The sequence below is a fragment of the Dendrobates tinctorius genome, unplaced genomic scaffold (genome assembly GCF_039654945.1).
Source record: "Dendrobates tinctorius isolate UK_male_01 unplaced genomic scaffold, ASM3965494v1 ptg000085l, whole genome shotgun sequence".
NCBI lineage: Eukaryota > Metazoa > Chordata > Amphibia > Anura > Dendrobatidae > Dendrobates > Dendrobates tinctorius.
In genome coordinates, this window is record NW_027361753.1 from 7,524,427 (window position 1) to 7,548,892 (window position 24,466).

Below are 24,466 nucleotides of genomic sequence, written 5' to 3' on the forward strand. Positions count from 1 at the left end.
ACATATACCATGGACCATGGAAATTAAGGAAAATGGACCATTTTTGAGCACATCGGGGGCAAATGGGTGAGGGTTTTGCTTGTGGGCATAAACTTTCGTGCTCATCAGGCCTAGACGTGATAAGACCATGGACATTTATGGACCTGTGGTGTGGGTGGTGGGAAAAATAATAAAAAAACGGAAAAAAAAAAAAAAAAAAAAAAATATATATATATATATATACATACAGTCATGGCCAAAAGTATTGACACCCCTGCAATTCTGTCAGATAATATTCAATTTCTTCCTGAAAATGATTGCAAACACAAATTCTTTGGTATTATTATCTTCATTTAATTTGTCTTAAATGAAAAAACACAAAAGAGAATGAAGCAAAAAGCAAAACATTGATCATTTCACACAAAACTTCAAAAATGGGCCGGACAAAAGTATTGGCACCCTCAGCCTAATACTTGGTTGCACAACCTTTAGCCAAAATAACTGCGACCAACTGCTTCCGGTAACCATCAATGAGTTTCTTACAATGTTCTGCTGGAATTTTAGACCATTCTTCTTTGGCAAACTACTCCAGGTCCCTGATATTTGAAGGGTGCCTTCTCCAAACTGCCATTTTTAGATCTCTCCACAGGTGTTCTATGGGATTCAGGTCTGGACTCATTGCTGGCCACCTTAGAAGTCTCCAGTGCTTTCTCTCAAACCATTTTCTAGTGCTTTTTAAAGTGTGTTTTGGGTTATTGTCCTGCTGGAAGACCCATGACCTCTGAGGTAGACCCAGCTTTCTCACACTGGGCCCTATATTATGCTGCAAAATTTGTTGGTAGTCTTCTGACTTCATAATGCCATGCACACGGTCAAGCAGTCCAGTGCCAGAGGCAGCAAAGCAACCCCAAAGCATCAGGGAACCTCCGCCATGTTTGACTGTAGGGACCGTGTACTTTTCTTTGAATGCCTCTTTTTTCTCCTGTAAACTCTATGTTGATGCTTTTGCCCTAAAAGCTCTACTTTTGTCTCATCTGACCAGAGAACATTCTTCCAAAATGTTTTAGGCTTTTTCAGGTAAGTTTTGGCAAACTCCAGCCTGGCTTTTTTATGTCTCGGGGTAAGAAGTGGAGTCTTCCTGGGTCTCCTACCATACAGTCCCTTTTCATTCAGATGCCGACGGATAGTACGGGTTGACACCGTTGTACCCTTGGACTGCAGGGCAGCTTGAACTTGTTTGGATGTTAGTGGAGGTTCTTTATCCAACATCCGCACAATCTTGCATTGAAATCTCTTGTCAATTTTTCTTTTCCGGCCACATCTAGAGAGGTTATCCACAGTGCCATGGGCTTTAAACTTCTTGATGACACTGCGCACGGTAGACACAGGAACATTCAGGTCTTTGGAGATGGACTTGTAGCCTTGAGATTGCTCATGCTTCCTCACAATTTGGTTTCTCAAGTCCTCAGACAGTTCTTGGGTCTTCTTTCTTTTCTCCATGCTCAATGTGGTACACACAAGGACACAGGACAGAGGTTGAGTCAACTTTAATCCATGTCAACTGGCTGCAAGTGTGATTTAGTTATTGCCAACACCTGTTAGGTGCCACAGGTAAGTTACAGGTGCTGTTAATTACACAAATTAGAGAAGCATCACATGATTTTTTGAACAGTGCCAATACTTTTGTCCACCCTCTTTTTTACGTTTGGTGTGGAATTATATCCAATTTGGCTTTAGGACAATTCTTTTTGTGTTTTTTCATTTAAGACAAATTAAATGAAGATAATAATACCAAAGAATTTGTGTTTGCAATCATTTTCAGGAAGAAACTGAGTATTATCTGACAGAATTGCAGGAGTGTCAATACTTTTGGCCATGACTGTGTATGTATATATATATATATATATATATATATATATATATATATATATATATATGTTGAGGTGTTAAGCTGGTGTAGGTAATTTTGCCAAAAAAGAATTGGCTAGGTTTATTTAAGGCAGCATGGGCCAAGAATATTATTTCTGTTTTCCTGTATATAGGTATGGGTGGAAGTGTGAATGGGGAGTGAAAGAGAGTGAATGGGGGTGAAAGATTAAAAACTGTTTTTCATTATTTTATGGGAAAAGTTTTCTGTTGGAAAGTTCCTGCTGGGGGTCCCCTAAGCTGGAAAGCTTGGGGGCTATAACAAGTTGCGGTTTTGCACAAGCTTCTGTATGTCCTAAGTGTATGATTAATGTGTGTATTTTGGTTTATGTGTTTTCTTTTCTGGAATGTTGTGTTGTATTGTTTTTGATATTTTATAATAAAAGAGATACAGGATGTAACTCAGGATCAGTACAGGATCAGTAATGTAATGTATGTACACAGTGACTGCACCAGCAGAACAGTGAGTGCAGCTCTGGGGTATAATACAGGATGTAACTCAGGATCAGTACAGGATCAGTAATGTAATGTATGTACACAGTGACTGCACCAGCAGAACAGTGAGTGCAGCTCTGGGGTATAATACAGGATGTAACTCAGGATCAGTACAGGATCAGTAATATAATGTATGTACACAGTGACTGCACCAACAGTATAGTGAGTGCAGCTCTGGAATATAATACAGGATGTAACTCGGGATCAGTAATGTAATGTATGTACCCAGTGACTGCACCAGCAGAACAGTGAGTGCAGCTCTGGGGTATAATACAGGATGTATGGAAGAATTGATGGCTGAAATGGAAGGGGACAACATCCGTTTGATCCGTGTGTGGCAACCTTGGATCTTGTTCAAGGAAACTACTGAACTATCTCAATTGGTTGAGGAGACTTCTTAGAGGTCGGCTTGGAGCTCTGGTGTCCGCTTTCCCTCCCCCCCACTTTTTTTTTCTCATCTTCTACTGAAATACACCTCTGCTGCTACATGTAAAGATGTAGGAAAGGTTGAGGAAAGGTTGCAGGATTTGGGAATGTTTAGTTTGCAAAAGAGAAGACTGAGAGGAGACTTAATAGCTGTCTACAAATATCTAAAGGGCTGTCACATTGTAGAAAGATCAACTTTATTCTCATTTGCACAAGGAAAGACTAGAAGCAATGGGATGAAACTGAATGGGAGGAGACACAGATTAGATATTAGAAAAAACTTTTTGACAGAGTGATCAAGGAGTGGAACAGGCTGCCACGAGAAGTGGTGAGTTCTCCTTCAATGGAAGTCTTCAAACAGAGGCTGGACAGACATCTGACTGGGATGATTTAGCGAATCCTGCTTTGAGCAGGGGGTTGGACCAGATGGCCCAGGAGGTCCCTTCCAACTCTACGATTCTATGATTCTATGTTGCTACGTTTGTTCGCAATTATTGTTTTCTTGCGTTTGACCATATGCACTGCTAATGTATCAGAGGATACTTGGGGAGGAATGACATTTCTCCAACTGTTCCAATGCACATAAGTAAATAATGTACAACAAATGATTATTTAGCTGAGCTTACCAACCTATAGTGCCAAGTACTTGGTTTGTTTTTTGTACATGGTAGTGTATATGAATATACACCAATATTTATCTCACCGAGACATTATGAGCCCTCGATTCAGAAGATGTTTCAACTTTATTCGAGACTGACTATACTGTGATTTTGTACGGCTTGGTGTATAATGTTTGTTGTCTTGTATGTTACCTTTGTCTATTTGTTTTTTCAATAAAAATAGATTCATCATAATACAGGATCTGTACTGGATCAGTAATGTAATGAATGTACATAGTGACTCCACCAGCAGAATACTGAGTGCAGCTCTGGGGTACAATACAAGATGTAACTCAGGATCAGTAATGTAATGTATGTACACAGTGACTGCACCAGCAGAATAGTGAGTGCAGCTCTGGAGTATAATACAGGAGGTAACTCAGGATCAGTAATGTAATGTATGTACACAGTAACTGCACCAGCAGAATAGTGAGTGCAGCTCTGGGGTATAATACAGTATGTAACTCAGGATCAGTACAGGATCAGTAATGTAATGTATGTACACAGTGACTGCACCAGCAGAATAGTGATTGCAGCTCTGGAGTATAATACAGGATGTAACTCAGGATCAGTAATGTAATGTATGTACACAGTGACTGCACCAGCAGAATAGTGATTGCAGCTCTGGAGTATAATACAGGATGTAACTCAGGATCAGTAATGTAATGTATGTACACAGTGACTCCACCAGCAGAATAGTGAGTGCAGCTCTGGAGTATAATACAGGATGTAAGTCAGGATCAGTACAGGATCAGTAATGTATGCATCACATACATAACCGTCAGTCGCACGGGGAATACAGGGGAGTGATGACAGCATGCTTATCACACACCGACACAATTCGGCAGTCTGCCGTAACTCCTGTAGGAACAAAGGTTGGGGCATGTTAAAATTCAACAAGCCCAACCCTTCTTTTTGGCACATCTGACATTCTGAGAATATAAACATTATTCTGTTGATTTTACCAAAATTGGCAGTGCTGGACTCCACATCACAGGATAGTCAACCTAATCCAACTAATTCCTCCTTTGTTTCTAATTTTTCTGCACATCTCATCTTGGTCATAAAATCTCCTGTGTTTTTTTTCCAGGAGGAAATTGGAAAGTTAAAGCCAATGATCCAAATTTCTACAATCAGCCGGAATTCATGAAGAAAAAGTTTTTCTGCCTTAAGAAAAGCAAATACGCTGTAGGTTTCCCTGTTTGTTCCTACGGTAATGTTTTCTGCACCTTCCCACTTGGCACATGGGCCATACTGGGTCAGAGTTGTGCCCACACCAGGGAGGGTGATGATGTGAACTGATAACAACAACCCTGAATCGCTCATGAACCAGGAAGGTGTTTTTATAACCAAAAGCAAACAAGTCAATAGCATCAGGTTCTCTGCTGATGTGGACTCAACGTGGGACACACCCGAGATTGTACCGCGACAGGACACAGTCTGTGAAGACTGGAAGTACACCGGGACTGTACATATAGCCCTAGGGTCCGAATGTAAAACCAGATCCTGTAGAGGGGTTAAAGGGTATTGGGATTTCTCTCGAGTCGCCAGATGGAGTAGCTTGTGCCAAATCTGTCCAAGGTAGCCTTCTGAGTCTGTGACTTCAGGCAGATGATACAGGTGCATTCATAGATCCTTGTAAAATGCCAAGTGCTCTCCGATCTGTCTTATTGTAAGATTCTGCCAGGACGGTAGTCGTGGCCAAGGACACAAAGGCCTTGCTGTCCTGGCCTTCTCCCACAGAAAAATTGTCAGCTCCTGTCGACGTACCTGTATGGGGTTCTGCTTCACCGACAGGGATTCCACTGCAGTGCGGCACAGCTCCTGTACACTCAGTTTCGGTGCATAAGGTGGAAAGAATGGACACAGATACCGGTTCAGATTCCAAACAAACAATTTTACTTTTCACTTCAACGGTCCCGGACACATCAGTAACATTACAGTCTACACAGCATTCCTCCTGCACTTTCCCTTTCCTGCTTTCTTTGTCCTCACGCACATCACGGCATAGTAGCGCCCTAGTCGGTACCGCAGCTTCACTTCTGTAGGACCTCAAAACATAGGGGATCCCGTTCATCCGTTTCGCCTCGGACTTACAAGCTACAGTCCTACTAAGGATCTGCCACATGGTGAACACTCTGCGCCCTGAACGACTTTTGGACCGCACGTCAATAGAGTTGGACTGCCACAGCGCCGCTGGGCCCGGTTTAGCCTGCCAGTAGGGCCCAGTAAGCAGATGAGACGGGGCCCAATGCGGGCCCCATCTGCCCACCGGGCCCCATATGCCAGTCAGGGCAGCAGTGCCCTGATGGCGGCCCTGCCTACAACGCCTGGTCATTCTCCTGATGAGGCGGCGGATGGTCTCCTAAGGGATCTCCTCCCAGACCTGGACTAAAGCATCCGCCAACTCCTGAACAGTCTGTGGTGCAACTTGATGTTGGTGGCTGGAGCGAGACATGATTTCCCAGATGTGCTCAATCGGATTCAGGTTTTGGGGAACAGGTGGGCCAGTCCTTAGCGTCAATGCCTTCATCTTGCAGGAACTGCTGACACACTCCAGCCACAAGAGGTCTGGCATTGTCCTGCATTAGGAGGAACCCAGGGCCAACCGCACCAGCAAATGGTCTCACAAGGGGTCTGAGGATCTCATCTCGGTACCTAATGGCAGTTAGGCTGCCTCTGGCGAGCACATGGAGGGCTGTGCGGCCATCCAGAGAAATGCCACCCCACACCATTACTGACCCACTGCCAAACCGGTCATGCTGAAGGATGTTGCAGGCAGCAGATCGCTCTCCACGGTGTCTCCTGTCTCTGTCACATCTGTCACATGTGCTCAGTGTGAACCTGCTTTCATCTGTGAAGAGCACAGGGCGCCAATGGCGAATTTGCCAATCCTGGTGTTCTGTGGCAAATGCCAAGCGTTCTGCACAGTTTTGGGCTGTGAGCACAACCCCCATCTGTGGACGTCAGCCACTCAGACTATCCTCATGGAGTCAGTTTCTAACCGTTTGTGAAGACACATGCACATTTGTGGCCTGCTGGAGGTCATTTTGCAGGGCTCTGGCAGTCCTCCTCCTGTTCCTCCTTGCACAAAAGCAGAGGTAGCGGTCCTGCTGCTGGGTTGTTGCCCTCCTACGGCCCCCTCCACGTCTCCTGGTGTACTGACCTGTCTCCTGGTAGTGCCTCCAGCCTCTGGACACTACACTGACAGACACAGCAAACCTTCTTGCCACAGCTCGCATTGATGTGCCTTCCTGGATGAGCTGCACTACCTGAGCCACTTGTGTGGATTGTAGAGTCCGTCTCATGATACCACGAGTGTGAAAGCACAACCAACATTCAAAAGTGACCAAAACATCAGCCAGAAAGCACTGGTACTGAGATGTGGTCTGTGGTCCCCACCTGCAGAACCACTCCTTTATTGAGTGTGTCTTGATAATTTCCAATAATTTCGATCTGTTGTCTATTCCATTTGCACAACAGCATGTGAAATTGATTGTCAATCAGTGTTGCTTCCTAAGTGGACAGTTTGATTTCACAGAAGTTTGATTTACTTGGAGTTATATTCTGTTGTTTAAGTGTTCCCTTTATTTTTTTGAGCAGTGTATATAGCTTCCCGTGTACGGTGGAGGTATCAGGAACCAGGCCCTATGGTGGCTCACATATGAAAGGTGGGTCCAGGGCCGGGATGAGGGGTAGACACAGGGTAGGTATCCGCTTAGGGCGCTGTCTCCTGCTTCCCAACAAGGGGGCGTCCTTGGGAAAAAAAAGTGCCTTGCCTGAATGTCTGAGGCGACCCAGAATCTTCCTCCGGCCACAGACATTCAGCTCATTGATGGCTGGGATTCAGGCATTGAGGTGAGCGGTGTCAGTCACTGACACCACTCACCCCTCTCTGTCCTGCCCCCCGGTTGTCGCTCCCTCCCTGCACTCAATTGTATTTACGCCTTTGTATCCGTATCCCTTTATCTGTTTAATTTCCATTAGGGCATCTGCCAAATGATGAACATTTCAGTTGAGGCCAAACAGCCCCAGTCCCTTATGAGCCTCTTCCTGCAGATATCTATTTCTTCAAACTCCCCCATGCACACGTGCATTCAGCGCCTCCGAGCAGTCATGTTTTTTCAATGGGTAGAGGAGAGAGAGAGACGCTGTCAAACACCTCTGGCTGGGGCTTATCTCCTCTGAAAACATAACGATCAGTTGCTGGTCCAACTATCCGACCATTCTAAACGACTGTCGGCAGAGAGTTGTTGCCATGCAATACACATCAAATGGTCAGCTGGTCCGGCTGAAATTGGCATATTTTTTCCTCCTCCCTATTTTGCCATTAAATTTGGTCATAGATCAGCTAAATTAAATACAGATAAAAGATTTACAAAACTCTCCTGCCAGACCGTCATAACAGGCTGCCTGACTAATTCTCAGTTACCTCATTCTGCAGCCCGCAATAGTCTGCACAGAGGCAAAAGGTGCAATATTTTTTATGAAACCCAACTGCAAAAATGATTTGAGTAAACCCCAAAAAATTGTCCCCAAAGATGGACATCGTCTATCTGTAGACTGAGGTGACAAATCAGACATGTATCATCTATTGAAAACATCAACTATTGTTGTTCGGGAGATGGAAGAAGGGTAGGGGTGGGCATCAGGGAAGTACAGGACGGGCTGCTGTCACGGACTTAGTCCAACACGACAGCCGACTGTCATGCCGTCTTCTCAAACCTCAAAAGTCTGTTTCCTCTAGAGCCCCACCAAAAATGGTGATGAACCCAGAAATTACGAAAATATGGGCATTTCTGTACGGGAATAAAATAGTCATTGTGAGAACCCACATGTCTACCAAAAGCACACAATGGAGTGCAAGTACTAAAAATGGGGGTTAGATGGGACCCTAAACACATAAGTATATGGGGTCCTGATGACTGCCCTGGGAATCGTGCTCAAAAAGAGATCCACAGATGATACAATGCAACCATACGTAATATCTAACGAAGGGCAGATGGACGTCCACTCGGGCAACCTGGAGGCAACGAGACTTTCAGGTCAGCCATGAAGATGGCACTGGAGATGGACCCTCGGGAAGTCTGATGGCTAAAGGGGGACATTTACTTTGAGAATCTTTGGCTAAATGTTCCCTTCAATGATGCAATTCAGCAATGGAGGATATTCAATACTTGGAAGTGGTGGAAGATTCAGTGTAAGGACCCTCAAAGATTCGGACTCCATAATCAGACACGACAGGCGCTGTTACATTGCTGCCGCTCTCCGTCCTCCTATAGTAAAACGTTATTGTCGCCTGTAAAACTATCAATATAAAAACACCGAGAATCAGTAATGAATTTTACAAATGATAATCACCGTATCTCACACAGACGAATGAAATCAAGACGTCCAAGTACAACATCATCACCTTCCTGCCGCTAAACTTGTTTGAACAGTTCAGGAGAATCGCCAACGCCTATTTCCTGCTCCTCCTAATCATACAGGTACGAGATATAGTGACGAGCGGTCAGTGCTATCAAAATATGGGTGGTGGAGACTTCAAATTATACCTGAGCCAGTGAAAACAAGGAGTCATACAAGGTCAGCTATAGCTAAACTAAGTGGATTATAGAACAGTGAGTGCAGCTCTGGAGTACAATACAGGATGTAACGCCAGATCAGTACAGGATCAGTAATGTATGTACACAGTGACTGCACCAGCAGAATAGTGAGTGCAGCTCTGGAGTATAATACAGGATGTAACTCAGGATCAGTAATGTAATGTATGTACACAGTGACTGCACCAGCAGAATAGTGAGTGCAGCTCTGGAGTATAATACAGGATGTAACTCGGGATCAGTAATGTAATGTATGTACACAGTGACTGCACCAGCAGAATAGTGAGTGCAGCTCTGGAGTATAATACAGGATGGAACTCAGGATCAGTACAGGATCAGTAATGTATTGTATGTACACTGTGACTGCACAAGCAGAATAGTGAGTGCAGCTCTGGAGTATAATACAGGATGTAACTCAGGATCGGTACAGGATCAGTAATGTGTGTACACAGTGACTGCACCAGCAGAATAGTGAGTGCAGCTCTGGGGTATAATACAGGATGTAACTCAGGATCAGTACAGGATCAGTAATGTAATGAGTGTACACAGTGACTGCTCTAGCAGAATAGTGAGCGCAGCTCTGGAATATAATACAGGATGTAACTCAGGATCAGTAATGTAATGTCTATACACAGTGACTGCTCTAGCAGAATAGTGAGCGCAGCTCTTGAGTATAATACAGGATGTAACTCAGGATCAGTAATGTAATGTATGTACACAGTGACTGCACCAGCAGAATAGTGAGTGCAGCTCTGGGGTATAATACAGGATGTAACTCAGGATCAGTAATGTAATGTATGTACACAGTGACTGCACCAGCAGAATAGTGAGTGCAGCTCTGGAGTATAATACAGGATGTAACTCAGGATCAGTACAGGATCAGTAATGTAATGTATGTACACAGAGACTGCACCAGCAGAATAGTGAGTGCAGCTCTGGAGTATAATACAGGATGTAACTCGGGATCAGTAATGTAATGTATGTACACAGTGACTCCTCCAGCAGAATAGTGGGTGCAGCTCTGGGGTATAATACAGGATGTAACTCAGGATCGGTACAGGATCAGTAATGTGTGTACACAGTGACTGCACCAGCAGAATAGTGAATGCAGCTCTGGGGTATAATACAGGATGTAACACAGGATCAGTACAAGATAAGTGAAATATTGTATCTTTTGGAATCAGACTATGACCTAATAATGTTCTTATCTCATTTTAGCTGATTCCTATAATATCCACTGTCTCGTGGTACACTACTTTCATCCCCCTAGTGATCGTTCTGGGAATTACAGCAATCAAAGACCTTGCAGATGACATTGTAAGAAACAAAAATCTTATTTTCTCCTCATTTGGCTTCTTGTAATATGAAATGCTATTTTATATAAGACAAATGATTGACAGCTGATGATTGGAACAGACAAGAAGGAAAAAATGACAACTCCAATAAGTCACTATAGGATATTTATCACATCCCAGAACGTCAGGATTTTATTTTATTAGCATTTTAGGTACTTTTTCATTAGGGTGTTAGTAATCTTTGGCAAAGAAGACTGCAGTGATATTAAAGGTTGAAGGAGCAAGTCCAAAAATAGGAAAACATTTGTTCTAATTAGTCTCATACATTGGGGCCATCCAAGAAACCACCGCAGTGAGTCACATGATCTATCTGCACACACGCGGATCACTGAGGATAAAGCTCCACCAGTGCAGATCATATTGTGATCACGTGGCGACGGCTCAGGCATCCGACCAATGGATGATTTTACACAAAGGGCTCAATTACATTACATGACTTGACATTATTGATACAATTTTGGTATTCATAGAATATTTTTATATTGGGGGGAAGTGCAGAGACCAAAAAAAAATTATTTTAATTTTTTTTACTTTTGTTGTACAGTCCATCTTAAATAATTGTACATCTTGATAGATTGTGGCTTTACAGACACCATGATGTCAACTATGTTTATTTTTTTAATTTTATATATTTTTTAAATGGGAAAAATGAGGCGATTTAAACTGTAATATTTTACGGAACTTGAATCTGCGGTCATTTGATCACTTGTACCATATAATGCAATTACATTGTATTGCAATAGTGAAAAAATAGTAATAATTAAAAAATAACTGATTATCTCCTATGAAGTCCAGGCACCACAATGGGGGCCTACAGCGGGCAACCTGTCAGCTGTCCGCAATTTCATCTTTGGGGTGAACGATGGACACCAGAACAATTGTGCCGCAAGTCAGGCAATTTAAGGGTATGTGCACATGTTGCGGATTTGGCTGAATCCACAGCTAAAATGACCTGCGTTTTACCTGCGGATTTAGTGCATATTTTCTGCAGATTTTGTGCGGATTTTGCCTGCGATTTTACACCTGCGAATTCCTATAGTGGAAGAGGTGTAAAAATGCTGCGGATTCTGCACAAAGAATTGACATGCTGCGGAAAATAAACCGCAGCAAATCTGCGCGGAATTTTCAGCAGCATGTGCATGTTTTCTATAGGTTTTACATAGTACTGTACACCGCATGGAAAACTGCTGCGGATCCGCAGGGCCAAATCCGCTGCAGATCTGCAGCCAAATCCGTAACATGTGCACACACCCTTAGTGTTTTGAAAAATTGACAGCAGCCTTTTTGGACTAACCGCCGTTTTATTTTATTTTTTTTTACCATAAATCAATTGCAGATACAGACATAAGACATTTTGCAATATATCTGATCACAGAAATCTGCTTCTTTCATGATCAGTCATTCTCAAAATTCTCAATTCATGGGTGAAAGCTGTATTCAGTGAATGTAGACGTTCCCATTACTGACGTAGGAGATGGCTGTAATCTCACTAGAATGTCTGTGTCCGCCTCTAGCTCCTCCCCTTCATAGAATTTTATAAGCACCAACTGTCACCTCCTCTCAATAATGGGAAGAGCTTCACTACATACAGATTTTACCCCTGAATTGAGAGTGAATGATCAGTCCAGGAAGAGAAAGGTGCAGATTTATCTGATAAGATTCTTACAAAGTTAATTATTTTCATGTGTATTATTGATTTATTAAATAGATGTTAAACCGACATTTATTCTTTAACCAGTTCAGGCCATTTTCTTTCCTTCCTGACCTGTCACGTTCATGTTTTTATTTTTTTTTTCATACATGCAGATTAAGGAACTGAAAAAAAAAAGTTCAAATAATTTTTACATCTTTTTTTTTCCTGATACATGGGGCCTTATTTTTATGTTATTTTCATCCTTTTTTTTTCTTTTTTACCGATATCGGGTGATATTGGTGTGAAAATTAAGGAATGTTTCTGTTTCGCACTTTTTTTTATGACTACAAAAGACCACTGAAATTATTTTTCTAATTAGTTCCTTGTTTCTAACCAATTATTTTTATATATCGGAAATGTTTTTATTTTTCTTGACAATTTACATTTTTAATTTACCGGTATTTTTTTTCCTACCTTAATGTATTTATTTTTCATTTATTTTACCCCTTATAAGATTGTAAAGGATATTTTGGCAGTATTTCAACATTTTAATACTTTTTTTTTACCTAATTTCCCCTGTTTGGATATGATATCTTAGCCACAGTCAAAGTGAAATTGCAGCCTCCTGGCTGTATAGCGGAGCTGTTAGAGGCAGTTTTTGGCCCCACTCCATACACCATGGTACAACATAGAAAACACCAATACATCCTATGTCAAGAAAGGGGTTAAAAATGAAAAACTTTTAAGGATATTAAAATCTGCTTTGTTTTGCGATTTTTGGTACCCTTGGTGTTTTATCTCTAAACCACCATTTATATCACTGCTGCTCCCAGGCATCTACACTATCCAGTGTACCATGCCAATAGGCAATCAAGGTGGTCCCACCTTGTTTTATGTATCCCATTAGCGGGGCACCAGGTATGTTTTTCTACTTTTATTTATGCAAATTATCCCTTCAGAGAGGAAGAGAACGACAACTCTAGTGCCACCTGTTGGAAGCAGTGATCCTATAAGTCAATATCTACCCTTTAACAAGCCTTGCAATAGGACTTAGGATAAAATCCAAACTAAATCAATTTGCAGACATGGTGTTTCAGGGTGCTGACTCTCATCAGTGCAAAGAATGAGATCTGATTTGGCTAAGTGAGAGGTTCTGGAATTTGGTCTATAGGGTAACTTTTCTACTTGTGGAGAGTGTCAAACGAAGCCAGGCATGTGAAAGTGAGGAGACTTATAGGCCATGCATGGTACTCTGGGAAATTAATTATGCATATTGTCTTTTCAGACAAGAAGAGGACTAGAACTCTTAGAGGCAGCAATCCTAAAAGTCAATATAGACTTGATAATGAATATGACTTAGGATAAAAGCCAAACCAGAATCTTTAAAATTGTTTTTTATTTGAATTAATAAAGTTTTGTATTTTATTCTATTTTCTATGAGATACACGGTTTGTTTCTTTTATGGTTTATGTTTCTATTTTGGAGGTTTATAAGATGTTTTGATTGCTTTTCTTCTATTTTCCCATAGAGAAAAAAACTGAAAAACTATAATTTTTGTATTTTTTTTAGTATTTGTTTTTAAATAATTAGTCTTTCTGGGATACTTTAGCCCAGAATTACTTGATTTCAGGTACAATACATCACAATATTTCTAAATTTCAGTGTGTTATATATTTGGCAATCTCCAATGAAGCCCTACAGACTAACATGGTGGCAGACACAGGTGCCTGAAGGCTACCATGATAAATCATTAGCAACCAAAAATTGCATCCTAGAGGGGCCATTGCAGTGACATAGCGGATCTCCCCTCTGTCTAACCACTTAGATGTTATGGTCACGACTGACCGCTGCATCTAAGGCATAAAACTGCTGTGATCAGAGCTAGCTAGAAGTAGATTAAACCAGATCAGGAGAGCCAGGAATCAGTTGGTGCAAGGGAGCTAGTAGGTGCTTTTTCCTCCATTTGACGACAAGTCTATTTTATTCTGTGAGATAACAGGTACACTTTTTCAAAAAAAGTGGGCAAAATGCATGGTACAAGTATTGGTATTTATAGTAACGGCGCAAAGAGTCAAAGTCCAGAACTCAGAGATGGGATGAGGTAACTTTTATTGCCAAGGGGCTCCCATCAACCTAAGTATTGCGCTTCCCTGAATTTGGGATAGAAGGCGAAACCCACTAAATTAGAGAAGGGGGTTCACCTACTTTTGGCAAAACATGAACAATTAAAGTCCCTCATTTTGTTTTTTTCCAGTCTCGTCACAGGATGGACAATGAGATCAATAACCGACAATGTGAAGTTATAAAAGATGGAAGGTAAAAGTCACTTTCTCATTAGCACTTACCATTCTTTAGCATATGAGAGCTGTGGATGGGGCGAAACGGTTGATTGGCTGACCTAAGACAGTTCAGGGAGGTCACTGAGCAGGTTCTGGAGCATTCACTGTCTTGGTTTTCCTAAATAAGACCTGTCACTTCCCTTACATGTTGTTCCTGCTGAAAATTCTGCTGTTGTCCTCAACCCGCGATGTTTTTCTTTGGCTCTGCGACGCTCCTGAGATAAATCCCCCTCTTAGCTGTATATAAATCTGTTATTATGGGGGATAACGTCCAAGCTTTAATAGACTGCTTTGAATACTACAGAGGCACATCATGGTATTATGCAGTATGTACATGATTTTGAACCTAAATTTTCATTTTCATTTAAAGCTTTAAGAACACGAAATGGAAGGATATTCATGTCGGAGATATTGTACGGATAAAAAAAGATGCATTTATTCCAGTGAGTAACCATAAAAATCCTAACCTTCAACACAATGCTAAACCCAAAGTTGGTTTTTGCTGCCCACTAAGGACAGGAATATAATGCTATAAAACTATAATTACAATAATACTGCCCCTATGTACAAGAATATAACTACTATAATACTGCCCCTTATGTACAAGAGTATAACTACTACAATACTGCTCCTATGTACAAGAGTAAAACTACTACAATACTGCCCCCTGTGTACAAGAATATAACTACTATAATACTGCTCCTATGTACAAGAATATAACTACTATAATACTGCTCCCTATGTACAAGAATTTAACTACTATAATACTGCCCCTATGTACAAGAATATAACTACTATAATACTGCTCCTATATACAAGAATATAACTACTATAATACTGCCCCCTGTGTACAAGAATATAACTACTATAATACTGCTCCTATGTACAAGAATATAACTACTATAATACTGCTCCTATGTACAAGAAAATAACTGCTATAATACTGCCCCTATGTACAAGAATATAACTGCTATAATACTGCCCCTATGTACAAGAATATAACTACTATAATACTGCTCCTATGTACAAGAATATAACTACTATAATACTGCCCCCTGTTGTGAGTTCATTTTCCCCTTCACTACTGAGGCCCGAGGAGTCCCTCTTCTGGTGAAGAAAGGTAGTGAGCCTGATTGTCAAACACCTGGGGCTGATGATGATGACTGGCTGAGTGGAGTTAATGACTGGATATAAGGCTGCCGACGCCCTTCTGGCCTGCGGGTGACTTCTCTGTGGACTTCTAGGAAACCAGTCTGATTCCTGCTCATCTAAAGCTAAGATTTCTGCTTTGCCTTTTTGCATTAGTGTTTTGTTTTCCTTGCTTTTCTGGATTCTGCCATTCCCTGCTGGGGTGAGCTGAATCTCCTTTTGCCTGTTGCTCTGTCTTCAGAATATTCCTGAGTACTGACATAGCTTTTTTGAAGCCTAGCGTCTTCAGGGCCTTTTTTACTGTCAGTTGGTTGGCTCTTATTTTCATAGGGTTTTTCACGGATTGCAGACAGCAGCCTTCCTGTCCTTTCCTATCTAAGCTAGCGTGGGCCCCATCTTTGCTCAGTCTATCTTTCTGTCTGTGTTTTGTTCTTTCTTCTTGCTTCACCGTCATTATATGTGGGGGGCTGCCTTTTGCTTTGGGGTCTGCTCTGGGCCGTTTAGATTTCCCTTTCTGTCTTTAGGCTATGTAGTCCTCCGGCTGTGATCGAGGGGCCTAGGGCATCGTAGGAGCCCCCCACGGCTACTGCTAGTTGTGTTGATAGGTTCAGGGGTCTGCAATCCGATAGCTGCCAACTTCTCTGGTTTTCTGGACTTAGCTAGCATTTCTATTTTTGCCTCCTACGGTGACTCAATCATAACAGCCCCCTATGTACAAGAATATAACTACTATAATACTGCTCCTATGTCCGAGAATATAACTACTATAATACTGTCCCTATGTACAAGAATATAACTACTATAATACTGCTCCAAAGTACAAGAATATAACTACTATAATACTGCTCCTATGTACAAGAATATAACTGCTATAATACTGCTCTTATGTACAAGAATATAACTACTATAGTACTGCTCCAATGTACAAGAATATAACTACTATAATACTGCCCCTATGTACAAGAATATAACTGCTATAATACTGCCCCTATGTACAAGAATATAACTGCTATAATACTGCTCCTATATACAAGACTATAACTATTATAATACTGCTCCTATGTACAAGAATATAACTACTATAATACTGCTCCTATGTACAAGAATATAACTGCTATAATACTGCTCCTATATACAAGACTATAACTACTATAATACTGCTCCTATGTACAAGAATATAACTGCTATAATACTGCCCCTATGTACAAGAATATAACTACTATAATACTGCTACTATGTACAAGAATATAACTGCTATAATACTGCTATGTACAAGAATATAACTACTATAATACTGCTCCTATATATAAGAATATAACTACTATAATACTGCCCCTATGTACAAGAATATAACTACTATAATACTGCCCCTATGTACAAGAATATAACTACTATAATACTGCTCCTATGTACAAGAATATAACTACTATAATACTGTTCCTACAGTATATACAAAAATATGACTACTAAATTCAGCTCCATTTGTCTCATGCGTCTCATGTCCTGATATTCTATAGGCAGATGTGTTGCTGCTCTCAAGTTCTGAGCCTAACAGCTTGTGCTATGTGGAAACAGCTGAGCTTGATGGGTAAGAAATCACAAATATATAGATTTTTTTAATTGTCAAGTTGTTGCACATCATCCTATATTATTAGATTCATTAACAGGCCCTGTCCCAATGATAGATGTTTATTAGTTTAATTGATGGCTAATTATAGAACTTGATACTTTCAGCAGTTCTGCATGTACACAGTGATTAGTGAGTGCAGCTCTGGAGTATAATACAGGATTTAACTCAGGATCAGTAATGTATGTACAGAGTGACTGCACCAGCAGAATAGTGAGTGCAGCTCTGGAGTATAATACAGGATGTAACTCAGGATCAGTAATGTAATGTATGTACACAGTGACTGCACCAGCAGAATAGTGAGTGCAGCTCTGGGATATAATACAGGAGGTAACTCAGGATTAGTACAGAATAATTAATGTATGTACACAGTGACTGAAGTACTTAATGCTCTTTATTTTTTTTTACTTTAAGTTGGAAGTTGGTATTGTCAACTGTCTTCATATTCTCTTACCGATATATCATATTTTTTTTCTAGTGAAACAAACCTGAAGTTCAAAATGTCCCTTGAAATAACTGATACATTTCTCCAGAAAGAGCAGGATCTTTCAGAATTTGATGGTGAGGCTGTCACGGCCTTGATAATATTTCTGTGAGTTGTATATGTAAGCTATACTTACTATTGCATTCTGTTTTTGTAGGTCTGGTTGAATGCGAGGAACCAAATAATCGCCTGGATAAGTTTGTGGGCACTTTATTCTGGAGAGGATCAAGTTCAGGGCTCGACAATGATAACATTTTACTCCGAGGCTGTAAAATCCGCAACACACAGTACTGCACTGGGCTTGTCATATTTGCAGGTAATGTTTGCATTCATATTTCTGTATATGCACTTAGAAAGGGGTTTTCATGCCACGTTCTTTTTATGTTCTGGGCAATGGCAGACCAAAATTATACAAGAAATGGGCTCAGTATTGATTTCCATGGATAGTGTAATGTAAATGTAAATGTATATGTGATGCACCTTCGTGGTCTACAGTACAAGTGACCTGCTGTAAGAGTAGGTACCATAGATGTCCAACACAACTGCTTCATTGTTTCTCGGTCAAACTCATGATCAAGTTTAATAAACTTTATGGAAAAAAATGTGGACATTGACTATTGCTTGCGAAAACATAAGCTAAGGTTTGATTTGGAAGATGCAGCCATTTAAAGGCCTATGATCTTTGTTCTCGATTCCACCATATGTGGTTGGATTGGCCAACAAGTATCTCATGCAATGAAGGTGAGGGTTCACCTAAGACCCTTGATCATTCAAAGACATCCATAATTCTGGAAAACTAGACATGTACGAGTCAGGATTTTAAGCAGACTAGATGACTTCATCTATGATAGCGTTAATGGCTCCATATTGATAGCCGCAGAGCTTTTAAAGTCAAGTTTTAGTCTATAGTCTGGGCCAGTTTGTAGCATGGCCCCACATACCACCATTTAATGAGCTTTTATAAGCCTTAGTGTCCCCTTAGATTTTAGGATTTGATTGTGATTTATATTCAAACTGAATACCTCTTCCATTTGTCGCTGTTCCACTGATTCCGGAACAGTTTTTATCTTTCTTCTGTGTCCCCCTATTCCAGAGTTATGCCCACCAGTAATAATGGTGAAAATTTTCCCTTCCACGCACTGGGCGTTTACCACAGAACTTCTCGGTTGGTGTGGCTACATTTTGATTGGCCAGAATTAGTGGGGGAAAAAAGAAAATGCCCACATAGAAGTTCTGTGGTATACGCCAAGTTGGTAGAAGGGAAAAAATTCACCATTATTGCAGGGGACATAACATTGGAAAGGAAAGACACAGAAGAAAAAGAAAAACTGTTCCAGAGTCAGTGGAGCAGCGGCAATTGGGAAAGGTATTCAGTTTGAATCTAAAAAATATCCAGTAAAATGTCCACATTAAGTGGAAAGTTCACCAAGAGATGTAATGGGGTGCTATCATCTACTAGGAGCCCATGATGTTGATTGCTCCATTTGAGATGCTTTTTCTTCTATAAAATTGACGGACACATCAATGGAACCCAATGGACGTCAGTATAAGTCAATGGATCCATGGATCGTTGGCAATGCCTTTCATGTGATGCGTCCGTCACAGCAATGTAACCGGATTCAGTTGTGAACAGAGTCTTAGAGGAGCACTGTGTCCATTTAATTATAGCAATGGGTGTCAATTTGGGGGGCCTAGACTCATAAAATGACAATTTTTAAAAATTCTAATGACATAAAAGAAAAGAGTCGCCAATGACTTGATCGCGACAGAAGATATTTCAAACGCCCACATAGTAGTCACCTTATTTTCAATCAACTAATAGAGAAACAGGGGAACGTCTTTAACCCTTGAAGTCCTATGCTTTACTTCTTTTATTTCTTAGGTCCGGACACTAAAATTATGAGAAACAGTGGAAAATCGACTCTGAAAAGAACAAAAATCGATCATCTCATGAACGGAATGGTGTACATGGTAAAGATTCTCCGCCATCATTATAGTAAACCCTATATCCTGTATTCCCTCTCTATATACGCTGTGTACGTGTGTCTTACAGATATTCGTCCTGCTGATCCTATGCGCGGCTGGTTTAGCCATCGGTCAGACATTTTGGGAGAGCAATGTAAATAGCGGGAACATGTCTTGGTATCTATACGACGGGTATGACTACGCACCAAACTACCGCGGATTTCTCGGCTTTTGGGGATACATCATTGTTCTAAATACAATGGTGCCGATATCGCTCTATGTAAGGTAATGCACATACTGTATATACATAGTTACTATAGGAATATGAGTACGTAATGTATAAAGAAACTGCAAGAACAAGGTATCGATTGCCAAATAGGGTATCGATTGGCAACATATGTGTGTGTGTGCATATATGTGTATATAAATATATATAGTATATATACACTGCTCAAAAAATAAAGGGAACACTGAAACAACAGAATATAACTCCAAGTAAATCAAACTTCTGTGAAATCAAACTGTCCACTTAGGAAGCAACACTGATTGACAATCAATTTCACATGCTGTTGTGCAAATGGAATAGACAACAGATGGAAATTATTGGCAATTATCAAGTCACCCTCAATAAAGGAGTGGTTCTGCAGGTGGGGACCACAGACCACATCTCAGTACCAATGCTTTCTGGCTGATGTTTTGGTCACTTTGGAATGTTGGTTGTGCTTTCACACTCGTGATAGCATGAGACGAACTCTACAAACCACACAAGTGGCTCAGATAGTGCAGCTCATCCAGGATGGCACATCAATGCGAGCTGTGGCAAGAAGGTTTGCTGTGTCTGTCAGTGTAGTGTCCAGAGGTTAGAGGTGATACCAGGAGACGTGGAAGGGGCCGTAGGAGGGCAACAACCTAGCAGCAGGACCGCTACCTCAGCCTTTGTGCAAGGAGAAACAGGAGGAGCACTGCCAGAGCCCTGCAAAATGACCTCCAGCAGGCTACAAGTGTGCATGTGTCTGCACAAACGGTTAAAAACTGACTCCATGAGGATGGTCTGAGGGCCCGACCTCAACAGATGTTGTTTAAGTGTTCCCTTTATTTTTTTGAGCAGTGTATGTATATTATATATTTATATACACATATATACACACACATTTAAGGCCTCCCAATGGATTTTTACATTCACCCCTTTGAAACCCCTTCAAACTAAAGCACATGGTTACTTTCTTACAGAAACCGCACCATATCTGTCCATGGACTGTGTATTGGAGTTCTGCCCCATTAAAGTGAATGGTGCTAAGGTGTAATATCGGAGATATGTGATGCTGTTTTGGGGAGAAATAATCTTTTTTTTTTTTTCTAAACCCCGGCAATACAAAACTTTATGGAAAGTAAGAAAAACTTTTTGACTTATTTTTTATCTATTTTTTTAGTGTTGAAATGATTCGTTTGGGTCAGAGTTATTTTATCAATTGGGATTTACACATGTACTACCCAAAGAAAGATACGGGAGCCAAGGCCAGAACAACATCACTGAACGAACAGCTTGGTCAAATCGAGTACATATTCACTGACAAGACCGGGACATTGACACAGAATATAATGACGTTCAAAAAGTGTTCTATCAATGGGAACATTTACGGTAAAAAAAAAAATGAATTGGGATAATTATGTTTGGGGAAAACTTGGGCAAAGAAAAATGTTTCAGTATTTTTATTTTACTAGGTGGTAAAAGCCATCCCCTCAACTAATAGGGCGCCACATTTTTCCTATGATTAACTAGAGCATTAAATCTATTTTTCTAATGTATTTGTACCTAGTTTCCCCTGTGCTGGACCTCTTATAAAAGACAACCCCAAGAACAACAGCCTAGAAGTAACTTGGGGGCTCATCCAGGATAGATTTTTTTTTTTTAAATTTTAGATGTTATTGGATGTTTCTGAGTTTTGTTAGATTGTACAATTAGAAATTAAGAACATCTCTTTGGAGAAGACACTAGTAGTGAGAAGCTTTGAATTTTTTTTATCTAATTATCTTATTTTGCACCATAAACATATAATATCTGAAGACTGGAGTGCTGCCATCATAAAATGTTGATATTTCTTCCAGGTAATCAGAAGAAAATGAATAGTAAAAAGGTTAGTATCACAGAGGTCAATATGAACTGTAAAACATACCAATCATTTCAGGTGACCGCTCAGAATAACATGTTATATGTGTACATAAGGAATAACTCTGGCCATTAAATGATTGTATCTTGCATTTTCACCAGATTTCCCCTCACAGGCTCTCTCTCTCTCATTTTTAGCTGTCTCTGAGCTAGTGGATGCAGATTGGCTGCTATGTTGTCTCCTAAACAGCATACACAGACATGGGAAGTTTCTGCTCTCCAGTCCCTATGAGGCAGCATAGAGCTGTACTGATCAGTGTAGCTGTGAATCCAGCTCTGCAGCAAGCTAAAAGACTTAGTAGAAATTGGAAACATACCGTAACTGTACAAAAAAAAAATCGCACATTCAAATCTTATACATTGATGTATTGCGGCGAAGCATAACTTCACTCACTCTGACATTTGTGCATTATTTTGACAATGGCTTTTTACAAAAATAATCAAAACAACATAAAGTAAAATTTGATAAAGCGTTTACTATTTTACCGATCTTGCTGATGAACTGTATAACTTCATGACCTAGATTCCTTTTTCATTAGAACGTAGACTTCGGTTGGAATCCTTTAGCAGATCCCAGCTTTACATACAATGACAATAATTTAATTCAACAAATCCGATTTGGAAAGGATCCGTATGTTCAACAGTTCTTTAAGTTACTCGCTCTGTGCCACACAGTAATGGTGGACAAGGCAGATGGTACGTACTGACGGCATTGGTGTCTTCATCATTGTAGGGAGATGCAAGTGAAGTTAATGGGGGCATCCAAGTCATGACCGTGGTCTATTACTCAGATACATTCAAATTGGTGGCTTTGAGGTTGTGACAAGTCTGTAGGAGAGCAAGTCCAATAATCTTTGTATGTATACTTGTAACAAACATGTAAATCAGTCTAAACTCACAGGGGATAATCGAGACTATTTATTTTTTTACTGTGGGCCTAAGCACTAACAGGCAGGTAGTTGCTACCTCCTTGCCTCTTGTGCCTTGCGTCGATCTCTACTGGCAAAGAAAGGTCACAGACCGCTACTGCCGACAATTCCGCTAACATCACATCGACAGATCAGCAGTTGACTGGCATGACTGCCGGCACCATGCTGATTGACAGCCTAACTGCAGGGAGCTGGCTGACAATCAGCATGATGACAGCAGCCACGCCCCGTTGACAGAGCTGCTTTGCTAACGTAGAGCAGCTGAATCGCTGGTAGGAGTGGTCAATGACCGATCTGTGTCAAGTAGAACAGGCAGGTAGTTACTACATAATAAATAGTCCTGGATGAACCATTTAATATGTGCTTGGTGGAAGACCCCCAATCTATGAAGGATGGGGGTTCATGTCATGAGACCATCACTTTAGAAGGTTTCAGTGGTCCTTTCTAGTCGTTATGTTGGCATTTCGTACTTCGTGCAGAATGATCTAAAGCCATTCTGAAGATATAAAAAGGAGGACCTATTTATAGAGACACCAGATGTATGACCAGACAGGAGGAAAACTCCATTCCGGGGAAATAATATAATTAAGATAATTACCGCATATGTCCATTGATTTGTAGGAGATGAACTGTGCTACGAAGCAGCCTCTCCAGATGAAGGTGCTCTGGTAACAGCTGCTAGAAATTTTGGCTTTGTTTTTCTTTCGAGAACTCAAAGTACCATCACCATTAGTGAGCTTGGGAAAGAAGTGACTTATGAACGACTGGCAATCCTTGACTTCAACAGTGATAGAAAACGCATGTCTGTAATAGGTAAGTCGAAGAGGTAAACTTATTCCTTAAAAATGAGATTGCAAAATTTTCTTTGCAAAGGCTTGAAAGCCATGCAATGCTCCCTGGGAAATGAAATATGAAAATAACCTCTTCAGATAGGAGAGGAACATGGTCTCCAATTACTGGAACTAGCAATCACAATCGACATTAAGCCTTGGCACAGGGCTTAGGATATAAAGCCAAACCAGAATCTTTGTTCAAAAGGAAAATCTCTCCATTTTCAGGCAGCTGTTTCAGGTTTTTGCCCCTCATCAGTGAAAAGTAAGGGGCTGGCTGGGTAAGAGGACTTTGATGGGTGATCTAAGAGTTTTCCTTTAAGGAAACCAATAAGCTGGCATAGCAAAATGATAGGCCATGCTTGTACTGCATGAGGTCTTTATGACCACTCATGCTCTGGCCAAGAAAGGAGGATCCTCAATATTATATTAACTCCGACTTTAAGGTGGACAATGCCTTTTGAAAGGATTCAGTCACTATCAATTCATTGTCTGATAGATAACCCCATAACGTGGAGAGAAAAACAGTCCTATATCCTTAGCTGCGCAGTCTAATATCCAAAATAATCTCTGTTTGATTTCAGTTCGGGATCCAGATGGAAAAATAAAACTTTACTGCAAGGGAGCCGACACCGTCATTTATCGTCGCCTACATCCAGACAACCCTATCAAAGATGGGACTCAGGATGCTCTAGATGTAAGTTCATATGACGCGGTAGACATGGACCATGTAGATCTTCAGTGTTTAACTTATCAAGTAGCCAGGAAGGTATGGGGATCCCTTGTCATGCATGTTTCTTTTTGTGTCATCCCCTTTTTTCCTGTGTGGGAGGGGCCTAAAACAATCCTGTGAAGTATCAAGAGGCAGTCTATTGTACAGCAGAACTTTTAGATATTCAT

General features: G+C 40.8%; 1 protein-coding gene across 1 annotated transcript in view; it reads left to right on the plus strand.

Moving 5' to 3' along the window:
• The window catches only part of LOC141097576 (phospholipid-transporting ATPase IC-like), a 119,355-nt gene that overhangs the window by 48,904 nt on the left and 45,985 nt on the right, over positions 1-24,466 (plus strand). The window contains exons 3-17 of the mRNA XM_073584822.1: positions 4,576-4,673; positions 8,861-8,974; positions 10,307-10,405; positions 14,331-14,392; positions 14,786-14,858; positions 17,082-17,152; positions 17,670-17,752; positions 17,833-17,991; positions 19,558-19,646; positions 19,729-19,925; positions 21,071-21,279; positions 21,747-21,775; positions 22,347-22,503; positions 23,358-23,549; positions 24,151-24,263. Of these exons, the coding sequence (XP_073440923.1) occupies positions 4,576-4,673; positions 8,861-8,974; positions 10,307-10,405; positions 14,331-14,392; positions 14,786-14,858; positions 17,082-17,152; positions 17,670-17,752; positions 17,833-17,991; positions 19,558-19,646; positions 19,729-19,925; positions 21,071-21,279; positions 21,747-21,775; positions 22,347-22,503; positions 23,358-23,549; positions 24,151-24,263 (1,745 nt within the window). The remainder of the gene's footprint in view (positions 1-4,575; positions 4,674-8,860; positions 8,975-10,306; positions 10,406-14,330; positions 14,393-14,785; positions 14,859-17,081; positions 17,153-17,669; positions 17,753-17,832; positions 17,992-19,557; positions 19,647-19,728; positions 19,926-21,070; positions 21,280-21,746; positions 21,776-22,346; positions 22,504-23,357; positions 23,550-24,150; positions 24,264-24,466) is intronic.